General features: G+C 38.4%; 1 protein-coding gene across 2 annotated transcripts; it reads left to right on the top strand.

Moving 5' to 3' along the window:
* Positions 1–1,547: 1,547 nt before the first annotated feature.
* LOC113547489 (alpha-tectorin) lies at positions 1,548–18,221 on the top strand. 2 transcript variants are annotated; one of them, XR_003404831.3, is made up of 18 exons: positions 1,548–1,702; positions 2,274–2,383; positions 2,883–2,903; positions 3,400–3,530; positions 4,124–4,390; positions 6,657–6,749; positions 7,960–8,074; positions 9,331–9,458; positions 9,615–9,881; positions 9,960–10,058; positions 10,143–10,266; positions 10,691–10,792; positions 10,983–11,084; positions 12,970–13,154; positions 13,861–14,009; positions 14,132–14,377; positions 15,275–15,394; positions 17,461–17,595. XR_003404831.3 is itself a non-coding variant. In XM_026947855.3 (18 exons), exons 2-18 carry the CDS (start codon positions 2,335–2,337, stop codon positions 17,799–17,801), a joined length of 2,253 nt encoding a protein of 750 aa, XP_026803656.3. In that variant the 5' UTR covers positions 1,548–1,702; positions 2,274–2,334; the 3' UTR covers positions 17,802–18,221. The 2 variants fall into 2 exon arrangements, 1 of the variants encoding a protein (XP_026803656.3); XM_026947855.3 differs by lacking the exon at positions 15,275–15,394 and adding an exon at positions 17,790–18,221 and having other exon boundaries at positions 17,461–17,623.
* The last annotated feature ends 1,416 nt before the right edge of the window (positions 18,222–19,637 follow it).

Genomic DNA, 19,637 nt, shown 5'->3' with positions numbered 1-19,637 from the left:
ATTTTGGGTGTTTTTTCTGCAGTTTCACCAAATAAGGTAATGGACAACCTTCCCAAAAATGACAAAGAGTTCGTTGGCTGCTGAAGAATCACCCTGGGAAACCCCCCCTGCTTCTTCATGAAGTCTCTGTCCATGTAAACAGATCCATGCTCATGTCCTTCCCTTTGTTTTCCTTCTTAGGGTTATAGCTCATGAACCATCCTGCTCAGGTCCATTCCTGTGCAGATGCAAGTGCGCAGGAATCTTTATGAAAACAGCAGGAGGAATAGGCTCCTCTCCATGGTCTAGTCCCACAAAGTCCTTTTTCTTCTTCACAACATGACTCTTTATTCTGAAAACAGCAGGCAAAGCAACCTGAACATCTGCATCAAGGACATGATGACGTATAGCCTCAGTGATATCAGTAGTCAATGACAGTGACGTTGACCATTCTTGGCTACAGTCCCCATCACAAAGGACGTCCAACGCCCAAACACCATTACAAAACCCACTGGAAATGATTAAAATAACATGCTAGTATTGGGGGAAATTACATGTTATCCTTAAATCCAGATCTGCCTTTTCCTCCTCCTGCAGTAAGCCTCCATTACTTCACAGACTGTCACCTTGATATCCCTGAGCTCACAGAGCATCTAGCTAACTTTCAAACATGATTGGGGAAAATGGATGAGTCTGATTGGCTAATTCAGTTTCTCACCAGGTGGTAACCAATAAGACCTGATTAAATAAACTAAGGTATGCATTTGCTTAATGTCTGGGATGGTTAAATATGCAATTGTAATGATAAGCCCTTTGATCTTTAATAAACATTGAAAAACATAAATAAATGTTCCAGTACCAAAGATCAAGAACCTTAAGGAACTGAATGACTACTGACCAGTAGCGCTGATGTCACATCTAATGAAGCCACTGGAGAGGCTTGTCCTGGGTCACTTCAGGACACATGTGGGTGTGGCATGGGACCCCTGACAGTTTGCCTGTTGGCCACATGTTTGGGATTGAGGATACCGTGATCTACCTGCTGCACAGAGCTTACTCACACCTGGAGACTGCAGAGAGCACTGTGAAAGTCATGTTTTTTTACTTTTCTAATGCCTTCAACACTACACTACACTTCTACATTGTATAGAACTGCAACACAATATACTGCACTTCCTGCACCTTAGTATAGCTATTTTTACTTTTAAATTTTATTTTTCTAAATTTTCAATATTTATTTTACTTTATCTTATTTTATCTTTGTTTTATTCTTACTTTATTTCTTATTTCTCTTTGTCTTTTATGTATGCTGCTGGAACACTCTCATTTTCTAATAATCTAATAATCTTATCAGTAACAACAAGCTGCTCATATTTTTGCATTTTTTAAAATGACTCTTCAAATGGTTTAGGGAACTGAGACATTTTTGGAATAATCTGTCTTTAAATCTTTTCTCTATATGATTAATGTCTTTAGACTTCCCCAAGTTAGAAGTATTTGGGGCAGACATAGTTTATTGGATTCATCGGGTTCTTTAAGTTGCCGCGCCTGACAGAGAGCATGGGTGACTGCAGAAGATTTGCTTGCTCACCCGGTTAGTCTTGTTTAAAATGAACAGATTTATGGGCCGTCAGTCATCTCAGTGCACATTTAGAGTTTCAGAGATGCTCTGATCTGGAACACTGCACAGAGCTGCAGCACACACAAAACACTCGATAAGCTGGTAAGATTTCACATTATTATTGCTGTTAATTTGGTCCTTATGTTATTGGGATGTGAAAAGGAAAATATCACTCTGCGTTTAGGTTAAACAGTAACTCTGCCATGAGGCTACACTAGTTTTCAGAAAGAAACCACATTTAGTGGTTTTAACTGTGATTTGAAGTAACCTTTTCTTCTTCTGAGCTTTGATTCCCTCAAACTCAACAATAATAACAAACACAATCTTTGTTGCATTTATCAAGTTATTATTCAAATTTAAAAGAATTTAACATTTAAATAAATAACAATAAATAAACCAATGTTTTACAAATATATTAATTTCAATTATTTGCTTTCATTTTTAAAAAATTTTTTGAATAATCTTAATACCATGTTACTAAAAATATTACTTTTCTCTACATAATTATGGATCAGTATCATAACGTTAAAAAGCTGTTTTCTCTTCAAATAGCTCGTTACACGCTCAGAAAAAAAATCACCATCAAGGGTTCATATTTTGTAACTTTGGTGCCTGTATCTTTATACCTTTAATCTAAAAGCTAATTACAGCTACGTCTCATGCACCTTCCCAGACAAAAGTGTGAGAGAGATATTGATGTACATCTTTACTGTGTTGTGGAATTTCTGCTCCTGATGGATTTACCACTGCTGCTGTGCCTTCAGGTCGCGCTGCTCTTTATGAGTAAGTAAAAAAATTAGAAGTCACTGCAGTGCTCTTTGGGCTGTATTCAGAGTTGGCACCTTTAGTCCAACAGTAGAGTCAGTATGTACATGCAGAAAGTTCTTTGTATTCAGTGTCGGGTTATGCAGCTACTTAAGTAGATTTTCTAGGCTCTGTATTCCGTATTAAAATGAAACGTGTGTGTAGGTCACACCTCCGAGATTTCCAGATTTATCTTGAGTAGAAGTGTCTGAGACGGGGTTTTTCAATAGCGTCAAGGCCATCACCTTTAAACACGAACACTTGCTTTTAAGCCTGAAAAAAATCAGTAAATGTTTAAAAATGGTTTTTTTTTTTAGGTGTATTACTTTTTAAAATGGCTGTCTTTCCTCCAGTTAGTACAACACAGTACATAATTACAAAATTTTAAACAATTAATAATTCCCTGTTTTGAGTTTTGTGATGAAAATTGTTCTCTCTCTCTCTCTCTCTCTCCCTCCCTCATTCTCTTTGAAATTAGGTGGGGTGGCAAATGCAGAAGGTAAAATGTTACAGCTAATTTTCATAAATATTGTATATTCTATATGAGAGGAATAACATTCAGATTTGGTGTACGTTATTATTATTATTATCATTATTATTATTATTATTATTATTATTATTATTATTATTATTATTTCTTAACCAATTTGTGGTTAATACTTTTGTTTAGATTTCAAGGTTTTTGGTCTGATTCCTTCTTTCTTTTTGTTCTTTGTCATAAAATGCAAATTTTCTCACTCCTTTTTCTTGATGAGCAGAGTAGTTCCTTGATTGCTTGATGTTACGTAATCATTGTGTCTCCATACTGGTTCCAAATTCAGACACAAAATCATAAGTTCAGCTCGAATGAAAATATAATGAATAAACTACAGTTTCAAACCAGAGACTACATCTAAAATGTGAATAAAAATCACATTTATAATGTTATCAAGTACACCATATGGAATGTCATATGAATGTCACTATAACCATTGTTAACAAAAATCTTTTTCTAGATTCAACTACATCCATGTTTCCTGTTGACTCCAGTGCCGAAAAATGTACATTTCCAAACAGTACAAGCATCTGTCTTATTCCGCTCCAAACCCCATTCATGCATGATGGAGACATGCAGAAGACAGCATATGTAAGTCACAAAACAGAATGCTTAAAGACACTTTCTCCTTTTTCCTCTCGATTTTTTTAGGACGTTAGAAAACATTTAGTGAGCGATCTAAGATAGAGGTGTGCGTGGGATCTCACTCCCGCCTTCAGTTTTTATTTTTGTTTGCACCTGTGATATATAGCATTAAAGTAACACACTAATCGGTGTGAAAATTAGTTGTTTGATTTACATGTTACATGCTAGGAATTGTACTAGCTGCGCTGGCAGATTAGCAAAACAAGCTACTGTACTTGCTATATACATTCACCAAAGGCAACACTCCCTGCTACTTCCATCCAAGCTTTATTTTTCTTTGTAATGTGAAGCATGTGATTGTTCACTGTGAAGTGTGTATGAAAATACTTTCTTGAGATTTTATTCATAAGAAAAAGTGACACGTTTTAGCAGAATGTAACTTTTTATCCATATTTTGTGATGATCACAGTGATTAAAAATCAAAGCCCCAATTTCACAAAGCTGTACTGAATGGGAGATATATTTACCAAACACATTTGTATACTATGGCTGCAATGACAACAGAGTAAGGACAACATTTCTAATCATTTCTCACTCAGGTCAGCTACAAAGGTTTCCTGGCATTTGACCAACCAGTGGATAACAACCTCAATCCCAGTCTAGAAGGTTACAGAAACATCATCTTTCCGGCTTTGTACCCCATCTTCAGCTTAAACATGAGAAATGTCACCTTCATGCAAGCCACAGATGGCCCTCTTGTAACATTAGCTACAAAGGAAATTAATGCCATGTTCCCTGAGTACCCCAGCTTTGTAGCTACATGGGTCTTAGTGGTCACTTGGCAAGATATGTCAAACCCTGAATATGTAAGTTTATTATTATTATTATTTATACTTGTCGTTCCATTACACTTCTCACCACGGCCATATTGTTGACATACACCAGAATGTGTCGAGTGACCCACCACAAACGTACAAACGTGTGCATCATCTTTTAATTTTGTCCTTCTATTAAAAATTAATATAACTAAATACGTCTGGCAGTCTGGGAAAACCAATCAGCACCTAAATTCAGCCAAAATAAAATTTGGTTTGTCTATAACCTTAAACACCTCTATTTTTTAAAAAACTTAAATATATTTGCAACCGTCCCTCAGACTCTTTTGCGTACTATGGGTGATAGGGATTTCTCTTCTTACGCTCCAAAACTGTGGAACTCCCTTCCATCTGATCTTAGAGAAGCTCAGTCTCTTAGTATATTTAAATCTTCTCTTAAAACTTATTTCTTTAGGATTGCTTTTATTTGATTACTTTGTTTTGTTTTGTTATTAAATTATTACTAATACTAGTTATTACTATTATTGTTATTCTTATATATGTTTATATACTCTTATGTAAAGCGCCTTGAGAGGCCTTTTTAAGGGCGCTATATAAAATAAAGCTTATTATTAATATTATATATAATTTACTGCGCCTTTACATATTTTCAGTCTTTAATGCATTTGACTGGGATTCTGCTGTGTTCTCTCTCCTCGCTGTGGCTCTTTAGTCAGGTCAGAACACAGTATTCAGTCGTGGCTGTAGAGTGTAGGGAGTGCTGGTGTCCTTCCCATTAAATTAGTCAAAGTCTTTGCATTGGACAGCAGCCTTGCAGTCTTTTGCTTGCTGAATGTTGAACGCACAGCACCTGAAGTATATTCCATTGTCTTTCAGCAATGCTTTCTGTTTCTCAGTTGTTTTTGCCCTGATGAAGCCTCTTAGCAGATGAGTTTTTTTTTGTGGATAGGATATTGTCTGTCTATGTCCAGCTTACTGACAGAAGTTTGTGTTGTGTCAGGACTTGGTGATGATGAAACGTCTGTCTTGTGTACTGACACCATGCCTTTTGACTGTCCATTGCCTCTAATAAAGCAATCTTTATTAGGCAAAGGTGAGGTTGTTGTCACTCCCGGTGTCATAGTGTAAGCCCGCTAGGAGCCTCTGTCTGGGGTATTGGAGATGTGCAGATGGGAGTGAAAGTGCTGGGAGGGTTGGTTATTTTTCTTTGCAATGGTGATCCAATTTGTTAGGCCTGCTGTGATGTTGCTTTTTCATTAGTCTGTCACCTGAGTGTGTATCTCTCTACACTAGCTGATAGCTGAACACGAAGAAGGGATGAATGAAGACTCTGTGGCAGATTACGTAATGAATGAATGAATGGACCATTCAAAGACACAGAAATTAAATAAATACACTTTATTACAAATTAAGCAGACAATGATTCTCACAAGCAATGCTTTTCCAAGGCTCAACAAGAGAGGATGCAAAAGTTATTTAGATAGTCATCACCATGAGTACTACACAAAATGGCTGAATGTGAACTATGAGTCATCTTAAGTCGCATGAGCTTACTAGCCCATAGGAGGTAGAACAACTAAAACAGTATATTCAAAGAACATCCTCATATCAAAAATGGCCACTAAATGGTGCTGTAATACTTTAAAGATTTAGAAAAGCCATAACACACAGTATTCACACTCCCTCCGAGAACGTCTGAGGGAGGAGGTCGCAGTCCACCTCGATTCTACTCTTAATCGACTCACTGCAGGAAGTGAACCAAATATGCTGTGTGTTTTGGGTTGCAGCATTTTAGTGTGAGCTGGTGAACTAAGCTGCAAGGCAGTGCAAGTTTAAAGGCAAGGGATTAGATGTGAGGAGTGGAGTACAGTATTAGGTGCCCTTACACAGCTAAGGAATGAGACACACACATACACAAGGTAGTTCAAGTCTGCCTTGGGGACTAAAATACAAGGTGACCACCAAGGACTCACAGTAGGGACAGCTAGTCCATGTTTATGTAAACACTCTGTCTTCTGCTTCATAACTGCTCACTTAAACGGGTTTGCTCTGTAAGGATGTTGCCTAATAGGGGCATGATCACCTACGTTAATGTCATGCTCTCTTAATGTTGTTTGAGATGAGCATTTTTCTCCATGCAAAGAGTTTTCTCAGGGCACCACACATACTAACTGAAGAGCAAATAATTAAATCACTAACAGTTGTAGGTCTTCCACTCTGGTGTTTAGAGTCAACAATATGGCCTCCGAATACCGTCTATAACTAAATCACTTTATCCAAAACACCTCTTTTTAAGACGGATACAGTACAAGTTGTGTTGACCTCTAATGGTGTAGAGCACACTTTCATCCTGATGAACATTCAGAGTTTCATAAGTTTCATGGCCTTGGTAAGTGGAACATATTCTTACATACTGTTATATATTTATGATTTTAAAGCATTAATACTCTTCAGCCAAATAACAGTAGTAAATACTTTTATAAGTAGGGACTGATGAGTCCTGGGCCCCTGGGCACGTAACTATGCAGGCACCCTCTTCCCATCCAACCCCCATGAACCAATGCCGCCCCACAACTCAGCACCCATGAATAGCCTGAGTGGTATACAGAAGACAGTCTTACCTTAGGCATATTTTTTGCATTTTTTATTAACCAAATCATCAGCGTCCACCTCTTTAACAAGCTCAAACTCAAAGGCCAGCAATGACAGCATGTTGAGTCTTCTTTGGCCCATTTTAATTTCGTTTTTAAATCCAACTCATTTGGAAAAATAACAAAGACATTCTCTGACATTTCTTTTTTTTTTTTTTTTTTTTTTTGAAGTTTCTTTTTATTGACACACTTAATGTGGGTTTAAGGTTACCTGTTTTTTTTTTTCCTCTGTCCAGTTATCTACAGTAGCTTCAGTCAAAAACCTAACTGACCATTCACTGGTTACAAATTCAGGCCCACACACCAATAACATTTCCCAATTTATTTCAGATTCTGTGACTTTACATTTATTGGCTTGTGTTTTGTTAACTTGCTAATGTTAATAGGTGTTGTGTGTGACTTAGTGTAATTACCAAACAATCTAATAATACAGCTATGGGAACACTGGACATGAGGTGGGAATACACCATGGATGTATGGAGTTAATTTTGTGCCAAATGTTTGAAATAAAATAATAAAATCCACAGTCAAAATATTAATTTTTTTAAACTTTTTTTACTGGGGTGGGTGTTAGAAGAATGTGTTCACCTTAAATCTCTACTGGTCAACTGATTTTGGAGTGTGAGGTGCTCTGAAACTTAGCCACACCCATCCCATTAATGGTGAAGCTGCCTCTAATATAAGCTGCTGAATGCTCAGCAGCAGGAAAACTGTACTGTAGTTGCATTAAAAAGCTGAAAAACAATATGAATAGCTACTGAATTGTTTGAAGTTGTATTCACACATTTTTTTTTTATCATACAAGTGTCTTCATTCCACTTGGATATGGATGGAACATTTCATTCGGTTTAAGTCTATGCTGTGCCCAATAGGCCCAGGTGGTAATCAGTCCCCGTATATAAGGAATACTGTCTGTCATTTCTTTTAATTCTATTTTTATCTTTGTAGGTTGGCTTTGCAAAGAACAGTTTCAGAAATTTGGGGATAATCCAGTGGACTCCTTCTTATCTGTTGTTTACTGAATCTAATCGCTGGGCTTACGAAGTTCAGAAGGGACCGTCTGGTGATTTTTCTCCTTCTTCTCCTTCTTATTGTTTTTATTCTTCTTCTCAAACCATGACATATCCATAAATAACTTATATTTATAGTATGATGGTAAAACAAATAAAGCCCCATTTGTCCATATGTAATAATATGGCTTGTCATATAATCTGTAGACTTAACTTGGCGAGATTTGATAGAAGGGTACATCTTAATGTAGAAGAATTCAGGTGAATTCAGGTTTTAATGAACCAAAAACTTTACAATCAAAAACTGGAATTAAAGGCAGTGTTCAAAGTGCAGGAAGTCACAGTACAATTACGCCAAAGGATAAGCCAAAAGAGTAATTAAGAGGTCAGGAACAATGTCAAACACAACACAGATGATCAACCATATTACATGGCTCAGAACCACAATGTATGGCAAGACTTCAAAATGAATTAATGGTTCAGGTGTGTTTATATCCTGGGGAGTCAGAAAATGATTGGCATGTATGGCGCTTTGCTGGTGTTACACATCACATGTAGAAACGTAATATGATGTGTGTCAGATTGACCAATTGGTGACAATGTTTCATGAGCAATGCCCTATCATCATGCCAAAGCATGTGATGATTTCCTAATGATAATCCTAAGACATGCCTGTAAAAGATTGATTGGATGATCCCAAGCAATGTTTTTACATTTAAAAAAGTTAGCCAGTCATCCTTAAAAAGATGCAACTTGCAAAATTCAGATTGAGTTGTCGATGAGAAGAGAGTTGAGTTATTATATATGAATGCTATATACAGTATATTTCACCCCCTTGTGGCCAAATAGCTATGGACTGCATCCTCAGAAAGTCACGAAGAATATGTATACAAAGTTTTGTTTTAAAAATATTGTAACATTGCAATCACAAGAAAATGATCATTTAATCAATATTGACTAACAAACCAACAAAGTTGTACTTGTCAATATTACTCTCTTTGGCTGAAATAATCACCAGAAGTCATTAGAGATCTCTAGTGGTTCCTACTGTAATGGTAGTCTGTAATGGTAGTTTAACAGAAAGTGTTGTCCCTAATGGTTTCTGATGGCTAATTTTGTTCTGATGCTAATCATCTAGCCATGAAATAAGGTACTGCTGGGTTCTGGTAGTGTTTAATAGTAACCATAAAAACCACAAACTTTCCTAACGTACTGTAAATGAACCTTGTTGTAAATTGATTAACTGTTATTGAAGCTCATATTTACACAGCATTTGTTTGCTTCTTAATTTGTTTTTTCTATCCTACAGAGCTTAGACGTCCTGTCGGGACTTTTCCATTAAGGAAACCAGACGTTCTGAATCCTGGTGTAAATGCCATTGAAGTGAAACTGCAAAAGCCGTTTAAATACTTTGGAAAATACTTTGACACAATATATGTGAGCAACCAACCCCATCTTTTTTTTAAATTACACTTATATCTTATATTACTTCTGTTTGGATTAGCAGATGTTTAATTCAGCTTTTCCTGTCATTTATAAACTGTTGCTGTTTCATAATGGCTGTTTTTCCTTTTTTGCTCATCTCCATCTCAGGTAAATGAGAATGGAGCTCTGAGTTTCTCTGTTCCACTCCCTGACTCACTGACTCCTGTTGTAAATGCTGACATTAACATCATCGCTCCGCTGTGGACCGACCTTAAGGCTGATCTCCCAAGTATCTACTACGGAGAAACCAAAGATTCCATACTGCAAGACAGTGTAGCTTTTATTTTTAGATATCTGTTTGCTGAATTAAACTTCATCCCTTCCTGGTCCTTCACAGCCACCTGGAACAACATATCCTACATCAATGGAACAGGGGTAAGAGTCTTTCATTAAACTCCAGTCATTTTTATCTAGAGTGCAGGCTTTTAATAACATCTTTCTCTTCTCTTTAAGAGGGCCACTTTTCAAGCAGTTTTGGTCTCTGATAATGAAAGCACCTCATTGGTGGTGATGTCCTATATCTCTGTTGACCCTATTAATGGCCCCTGGCTGGTGAGTGGAACATGGACTTAACATTCAAAGACAGCGTCCTTACAATGTCCTATATATTCATGGAATTGTTTTTTTTTTTTAAAGGCTGGCTATCAAGCACTAGATCCGATCTTTAGTTATAAGCTGCCAATAAATGACATCTCTGAGCTGGCTCGAAGCAACACATCATTAGGTTGGTGGATTTACCGCGTTGACGATGAACTCCCAGGTGACCGTTTTTTATTCGTTTAATACACTGCTTCTCAAGCCAGGTTACACATTTCTAAAATATCAATGTACTAAGTGAGGAATTAAACACTGTGCTGTTGTAGTAAACTACTGAGTGATGGGGTTTTTCTTTGTTAAATAATTAATTAATCCATTTATTTTTAGCCTTAGATTATGTAGCTCATTCAACATACAAGACCATGTGACTGAGCTGTTACTACTGATATGATAATGTATTAAAACGAGCACATTAATATAAAATGCTGATTTGCAGCTGCACTACTGTCAGAGCTGCTGTTATCAAAAATGATTCGACACCTTCTGACCAATCAGCATGAAGAATTCAACAGTGCTATGTTATAAAAGCATAGAGTGTTCTGATGCAACTGAGAATTTATTTTGTCTTCTTGTCTGTTTCTCGCTAGCCCTCTGTGAACATTTGATGTGCACTGAAAATGAGGTCTGTGAAAGGAGAGAGTCAGGTATCGGCTGCTACTCTGTGAACAAGACCAACCCTGACACCGTTGGTAATTTTTTTTTTTTGTAATAGTTAATAAACAAATACACCAATATATGGTTTATTAATGGGTTTATAAAATGATTCAACACCTTCTGACCAATCAGCATGAAGAATTCAACAGTGCTCCATTTTTAAAAGCATATAGTGTTCTGATGCAACTGGGGATTTATTTTGTCTTCTTCTCTGTTTCTCGCTAGCCCTCTGTGAACATTTGATGTGCACTGAAAATGAGGTCTGTGAAAGCAGAGAGTTAGGTATCGGCTGCTACTGTGTGAACAAGACCAACCCTGACAACTTTGGTAGGTTTTTTAAATATATAATAAACAAATACACCAATATAGTGTTTATTAATGGGTATTTGTTTGATTGGTTGATTTTAAATTCTTCCTGTTCCAAACTATCTGATTCTACACAACACATACCTAGCTAACAGAAAATAGACAAAAAGTGTATTGTTGTGTTTTAATGGAACTGCATTGCTAGAAAAAGCATTGCTAGGCAACCTCAGAGCATAGACACTGGGCATAAATACGCAAAAGGCCAAGGATAACAACTATACCTAGTGCACAGAGTCTTTCATACAGACAGATTGAATAATATCTTTTACACATCTTAATAGCCAAAACATTGGTCAATGACGTGCTGACGTTTTGTCAAAGATGCAAACAAGACATGCTACATTAGAAACTCCATTATAAGAGGATCATAAGCATATATTTGTTCCTTACTCTTTTATTGGGGAAATAGACTTAAAGGGAAACTCTGGCCAAAATAAAAAAAATTTAATCATCGATACATCTGCTGTAAACATGCCTACTCGCGTCTAACAGCGATGACACAGCGGGCTCTGTAGCAAGATTTCTTGGTTTGAATACTGGGGATAACCCCCTCCTGATTACATATCTTGGGGTTTTGAAAAACTACAACGGTTATCGTGGGTGTTTGGGTGGGACAAGAATGGGGGAGAAAGGATTCATGGGGGGAGGTGTTCACTAGTTAATGGTATGTTAGCTAGCTGGCTACTGCTAATAAGCAATCACTTTGCTTTGTAAGTCAGTTATTGTGATGAAGCAAATGGATTACTCAAGTGACAGAAATGACTCAGCAGATGAGGATTTTTTTTTTTTTTTTGAGTTACTGTTGACATCCAACCATACATGTTTCAGAAGAATAACTGCATCAGCGAGAAGAGCAACAGGAGGCAGAGAGCAACTATAGATCTTTCAAAATTACACTGGGCCAAATAACTGAAGTTAGAAACAACATAAGTAGCTACCATAATGTTAGCTAGCAATGCTACCTTTGTGTAATGACATTAGTAGACATCTTAAATGTAGTTACATGGGTGAGGACGACCATTTGCTAGCGAGGATTAGCAAGTTCTTCCAGCTCAGTTCAGCTCCTTTTTTCCAGGTATGGAGCTTCTCTGCTCTCCGTTTTGTACTAAATACAGATGGAATTGCCATTTTCTTTAGCATCTTTTTCGGCTAAACTAACACTTTCAAATTGTATAACTCTAGAAGATTGGTATGGCTTGTACTTTTTAGATACTTAATTATGGCTCAGTAACCTGTTATGTTACTACATACTAGCTAAGCTTGCACGCCAGTTTTACTGATAATTTTACTACTTAGCTGAGATGAAAATGGGCACTGCAAACATGGAGCAAGTCAGACCAGAATCATCCCTCCAAATTGCCTGTAAACCACATCTTCTGTTTGCTTTGAAATATGTCTGGTTTGACAGTATGCACAATGTGACATTTAGAAAACAAATTCTGGCTTGTGTTTAAAAATCATTAAAGTCCTGCCATTTTTACGTTACAAACCACTGTGTTTTGGTTCCAGGAGTATACCACAGAGGGAGACATCAGAGTCATATATATATATATATATATATATATATATATATATATATATATATATATATATATATTTTTTTTTTTTTACCAAAGAGCACAAAAAAATCCAAAACGTTTCATCAGGTAGCTTTAAAAATATTTATACTGTATATTTGAGTCATGTCGGGGAGTTTCCAGAACTGGAACTGCTTTATTCTTCTTCATATTATTGTTTGAAATCTACCTTCAAAAACAAGTTAATCCTCATGAAAACTAGAAGAAACTAGTTTAGCTTGTAATTTAACACCTTAATACTGAAATCTACACTCCTTTTTTCCCCTCAGATGCCATTGAGGCATGTACAGACAGTAGTGGGTCAGTGTCTCTCTCTCGCTGTCAGCTGTTTGAAGCTGGATATTCTGTAGAAGAGCTTCACCTCAAGGACCCCAACTGTACAGGCGTAGTCGAAGATGGCAGGCTGGTGTTCAGATTTGACAGTGATGCAAAACTCTGTGGTGGTAATCTAGAGGTATAAAACAAGCTTAGTTCAAAGGAAAAAAATCTATTTATCTACTAGTTTATTCCAATCTACATTTTCTGAAATTGTGCTTTTTTGTATGTAACCTCAATTTAAGGTCCCTCCATTTTAATATTGTTACTCATATACTCAAATTCACCTCAGATTACATTAATTTTAATAAACAGGTATCACTATTTTACCCCATTCATACCATTCTGATTGGTCTGATTCTGATTAATTTTCTATAATAGCAGCTCTGACAGCTGCAGCTGCAAATCACAGGTTTATATTAATGCACTCATTATACAATATATCAAATACATTTAAGAAAAATGTACAAGCATTGATATGGTGAAGCTTCTTGTAAGGATATTTTCCAAAGGATGACTTTGTGTTTTATGGTCCTGGTGAAAAAAAAAAAAAAAAAAAAAAACAGTGTGCCCCAATGCTGTTTTATTCCTTACATATATTATGTGTCTAAAATGCCTGTGCATGAAATTTAAAAATACTGTGAAAGAGACATGCCTTCATTTTGGACAAACTCTACCCTGCATGTGTAAATGCCATGCAGCTGTGTGAGCAGCACATAAGTCTGTAGTTACATGTGCACAATTTCAGTTTTAACTTCTCACTACATCAATTTCTGCAGTCATACTATTAGCAAAAATTAATTTGAAAAATTGTAAATGATAACACAAGGGTTTGTGTCTCTTAGAGTAACACCACACATCTAATCTACAACAATGCAGTCAGGACACTTTCAAAATTGATCAGCCACAACAGTAGGCTTAATATCTCCATTTCCTGTGTGTATCCTCTCATCCTGAATCTCTCCATGCCCATGGCCTTACAAGCTGAAGGAAGGTAACAGACGCTTCTAAAGCCAAACCCCTCCTCCATTTATAATATTTTCTTTTCATTTGCTTTCTAGTATCTGTCTAATTTAAATGTGCTTCAAATGTTTGATAAAATATTTTTGTCCACAGTGTGATTGACAAGGAGGTACCTGCTGTTGAGGGCACGTATCAGAGCCACATGCTTGTCTATCCCAATAATTCCTTTACAGAGCCTTACTCTGGCAATGTGACCATTGCTCTGAACCAGAAGATCTATGTGGCTGTGAAAGTGGCAGGATTTAATAGTGATCATATTGCCACTGTTCTGGACAGTTGCTGGGCCACGCCAAATATGGACTCCAACTCCGACATCTGCTGGTACCTGATTGTTAAAGGGTAAGGGTGCTTACACATACATAGTGTTTAGTACATTTGAACGGATCTCTGTTGTGTTCTAACCCTCTGTGCAGTTCGTTAGGCAGGTGAGAATACAGAGATCATACTCAGATTCCAGAGTATCTGAGCAAGGTGGTCTTCCAAGTGATTTGAGTCTAAATTGACCTGATTACAGGAAATGAACCAAACATGGTAGTTGTTTTGGGTTGCATTTTTTTGTAAATCTGAGCTGCTAAACTCAGCTGCGAGATGCAAACTGAGCCAAAGGACAAAGCTGTAGTGCTGCAGAAATGTCATTGTTCTTGAGATCTGCACCAACAAAAAGAGAAAATAGGTGCTAGGTACAATACATATTGTTTTAATATGTTTTAAATTAGTTACAGCAGTATGCAAAAGTTTGGGCATCCCTTCACCAGATTACATATTTTGTTTGATTTTTTATTTGATTTTTGAAGTGAAAAAAGTAAACACATCCTCTGTATCAAACTATTAAAAAAATAGTAATTATGTCATGTGCAAAAGTTTGGAAAACCTACTAAAACAGCACTTAGTAACACCCCCTTTGGCATATATCATGACTTGCAAATGCTTTTTGTAGCCAGCTGGGAGTCTTTCTATTCTTGTTTTAGGAATTTTCATCCACTATTTCTTGCAGAACATTTCTAGTTCTGAGATATTCTTGTGCCATTTTGCATGTACAGCATGTTTAAGATCTACCCAGAGATTTTCACTGATATCAGTGGACAGTGAGGGCCATTCCAATATTTCAAAACTTTAGCTTGCATTTCTTGAAGTAATTCATGGTGGACTTTGAAGTATGTTCATGACCATTGTCCTGATGTAGAAGCCTCTTTTCAGCTCCAGTTTCTTGACTGACTATGTTACGTTTGCTTCCAGAATTGGTGATATTTACTGGAATCCTTTCTCCCATCTACCCATATAATGTTTCGTGTATCACTGACTGCTACACAACCCCAAAGGATAATGGAGCCACCCCCAGGCTTAACAGTTGGCAAGGTGTTTTTTCCTCAAATCCTACTCCTTTTTTCTCCCAAGATATCTTTGGTTGTTTTGCATACTTTAGACATTGCTTTTTATGATGAGGTCACAGGTAAGATTTCCTTCTGATGATTCTTTTATGCTGTCATGGACCACCATGCCACATGCCCAAACAACTACACACTCCTCAACAACTGATGCCATAATGCCTAATGGACAATGCCACTTCAGCACCACTGTTGTTTATATCCAGGAAGCATATGGCTATGAGGTGGGGTGCATTTATGAAGCACGACTGGTCGTGAATAATCACCCCAGCTACTCGCTTTGTCCATTTCAATCTGCAAAGATAAAAGTGGGCCTCTGTGATAGCACCCTGCCTGTCTGGAGAGGTTCAATTAGAGTTTTACGCACTCTCCCCATTGGACACAGCTGACTATGATCAGGTAAAAGCTGTTATCCTGGCTCACTGTCAGTTATCTTCAACAAATGCCACCTCCGAGTTCTCCAAGTGGAACTACAAGTTGGGGAGTGCACCCAGAAAACAGGTGGATTCTCTGCTTCATACCACAAAGAGATGGCTACAGCCCAAATGGCTGACACTGGAGGAAATTGCAGAGCATTTGGCTATGCACAAGTTCTTAAGGGCTCCAAAAATGCCTCAAAAATCCCAGAGAAATGGTGGAAGCATTGGCATGTGCTCTGGCTATGTTAGCAATGGGTAAAGGGGAGAAGAAGGCATTTTTCCCAGCCATCAATGCGATGGTCCCAATGGGTCTCAGGCCCAGTGGCCCCCAGTCCATTGAGGATCCCAGGACCCCAATGTGGCACCCCGTCTATGGCACACCCAGGGCTGAGTGCATGCCAATCAAACCCAATCACAGTGGACTTCCATGGACCAACAAAGGGTGACTAGCCTGCTGTGCAGTTCACACACTGACTCCCCCTTGTGCTCCAACCACAACCCTCTGGCTCAAAGGGAGTCCTGTTTGGGCTGTGCTGGATTTTGGTCACTTTAGCCCTTTAGCATGGTCACTTTAGCCCACCCATCGGTCTTTACCTGGGCCATGCAGACGTGCAAAAGCCCCTCAGTGTCCTGTGTTCATGGGGAGGTACAGGAAGTGCCTGATGTCAAGGTCAGGGTGGGGAACAAGTGATTGGCTCCTGTTATTGGATTCATGCCTCAACTGCCTTTACTTATAGGGGAGACTGGCCTGGAGTTTCTTTCTTGCCCACCCCACAGCTCGAAACCCTTAGTCACTGACCATGCCCCTTTGCAATGGATGGCAAAAGCCAAAGACAGTAATGCTTGCATGCTTGCTTGCTGGCTTCTGTCATTACAAGATTTCTTGTTCCAGTAGCAACATCAATTGGTGATCCACCACAGCAACACCAATGGCCTCTCCCAAATGTATGTGCTCTGGGCCCAGGCCTCAAGGATGTTTGTCTCAGGGGTGGGGGTGGGATTTTTTTTTACTGTGATGATGGGCCACTGTGCCACACATACAAATGACCACATGCTCCTTGCCAAATTGAGCAAAAAAAAAAGAGTGGCATGTGTAGAGAAAGGTGAGTAGTTGCTGGTGTGTTTCCAACAGTGTTTCAATGAGCTGTTCCCCCACTAACAGTCTGAGCTGAGGACCACACTGCTTACACCACTCCCACTGGGGCTTTTGAACTGTGCAGCTGTTTCTATGTGTCTGTGTTCTGCCACTCGAGGTCTTGAGTTGCTACAATGTATTTCATGTTTGTGCAAGCAGCGCATTTTTTGTATTGCTTTTAGTATGTTTGATTACATGCAGTGTGAAACCAAACTGAATAGTGAACAAAACAAAGGTATCAATTTTGATAGACTCAGAAAACAGGATAATAGGTATTAAAATGCCCTAACAGATAGCCAAGGGGCACACGCATCAGACTGGACAGGATAGATACTCATTATATGTTACTGTAAGTTATAGAAAGCAGGTGATTGTACTTTAACACATGCTGAGAATTGAAAAGTCTTGTTTCTAATAAAGAGTAACCTGCAGCTCTTATATCACATTATCCTTTTGCTCCATTTATCTTCTTTTCCTCCACAGGTGTCCTAACCCCGATGATGGTACAGTGGAGGTGCTGGAGAACGGCATCTCTACATCCAGCTACTTCTACTTCAGGATGTTCTCTTTCTCTGCTCTTGGTGATAGCATCTTCCTTCACTGTCAGGTCCACCTATGCCTGCTGGATAGTGGTAACTGTGAAATGGTGAGTTCAGAACATAGATGTAACCATTGACTGGACAGTTCTTCAACAGACCAATTAAGAAAGACAATTTAGGATGTTCAAAAGGTCTATGCAGTCGACAATTATACTGTATATCTCACTTCCTTTTACCCTCTACCCTAATGTTTCTGTCTGATTTTTTTCTCAGCGATGTGATTGAAACAGAGGATGCCAGGAACTAGAGGGGTGATACAGCTATTCCATGATCATGGGCTTCTGATTTGCTTATTCGTACTTGTACAATTTTTGTAAGAGGGCTCTGAAAAAGTATCATTTTTCTGTCTTCTGTTTAATGAAAGTGTTGTGGGGACTTAAAAAAATTACCATTTCTATTTTTTCATCAAAATTATACTATAATAATCACAACCAATGATCAAAAACTATCATAAAAATAGAATTTGTTATTTTTTAAAATCTTTTTTTTTCTCTGATCCTTGGAAATTTTGTGTGATTGTACTCTCCTGCAGTATCTTATTATTGCTAAATATCAGTGAAACTGGATCAGTCTTAAGTTGTGTCCAAATATTACATAATCTAGTTCTCTACTTCTGTTCTAATAATAAAGACTATGATGCTCACAGGAACTCGAATGGCATGTCTTCTTTTGCTTGAACTTGAAGGGGCAAGTTCTATTATGTAGAAATTTGAAGGAGACAGTTCCTCTTTTGAAGGAACTTGAAGAGGAACCCCTCTTCTTCCGGAGGGGTCCTCTTCTGCTGGTATGTAAAAGGGGCAAGGCCTCTTCCACTGCAGCTTGAAGGTGGGAAACCCCTAGATCTGGCAGGAGAAGTGGTGGGATGTAATTTTAAGGTGCATGTTCTGCTGGATACTCATTTGTGGCTCAATTCACAGAGTGAATCACATAGACAACAGAGAAGGAGTATAAAAGGCACAATGGCATGATCCACTTTCCGTTCAGCAAGTAATGAAAGTATTCTTTTGCTGCGTCATGCCACAGTCTGGGGCATGACCTATTTTTTCTGCACCAGACTGGTGTCTTACAGCTGTGCCTCTGTTAGCTTGGTTGTGGTAGTAATAGATGAATTGTTGATTGTCCGAGTCTCAGTAGGTGTACATTGTGCTGTTCCTGATGTTGTGGAAAGAGTTACATCCTCAGAAGTCTGAGCTGTGGACTGCTCTGTGAATGCATCAGGTAACACTGGGTCAGCTGGCTTTTGAGGGGCTGATTGAATTCTGGTGAGTGACATCTCCATTCCTCAGTAGCCCCAACATTGGCATGACCAACTGCATACTATCTATGCTTCAATTTGTACATCTTGTGAGTTTCTCACATCATCTTATAGACTGGGTTTCAGAGCATCCAGATGAGTATGCAGCTTTCGGCCCAGGAAAAGCATGGATGGTGACTCATTAGTTGTCCAGTGTGGAGTGTTAACAGAAACATGGCTACCCTTTGCTCAACAGTTTTTGAATCCAAGGAGGATTTCATTGCATGTTTGAGGGTTTGTACAAATGTCTCACCTTGTCTGGAATTGGGTGGATGGTATGGCGCTGAGAAATATGCTTCACATTGTTTGTTTTCAGTAATGTGGTGAACTCCTCTGATATAAATTGAGATCCATTATCACTGACAGGAACTTCTGGGGTCCCACAGTGACTGAAAGTGTTTTTCAACACTTTCTGTCCTGTCTATTGTTGTGGAGTCCAGGGCCTGTAACTCTGGCCACTTTGAATGGGCATCAACAACAACCATGTACATGTGACCCTTGCTTGGCCCTGCAAAGTCCACATGTATCCTTTGCCACAGTCTGGTGGGCCAGACCCATGGATGAAGAGGACCATAGCTTGGCATTTTCTGGATTCGTTGACAGGACTGGCAGCTTTCAGTCTGCAATTCAATATCACCATGAAGACCAGCTTACCAACGTAGCTGTATGCTATGGTCTTCATTCTGACAACACCAGTGTGCAACTGTTCAAGGACTTGTGGACGTTGCTTGGGTGGGATGATAACTATCATACCACACATGAAGCAT

This window comes from Pangasianodon hypophthalmus, chromosome 12 (genome assembly GCF_027358585.1).
Source record: "Pangasianodon hypophthalmus isolate fPanHyp1 chromosome 12, fPanHyp1.pri, whole genome shotgun sequence".
NCBI lineage: Eukaryota > Metazoa > Chordata > Actinopteri > Siluriformes > Pangasiidae > Pangasianodon > Pangasianodon hypophthalmus.
This window is presented reverse-complemented; position numbering and strand designations above follow the sequence as displayed.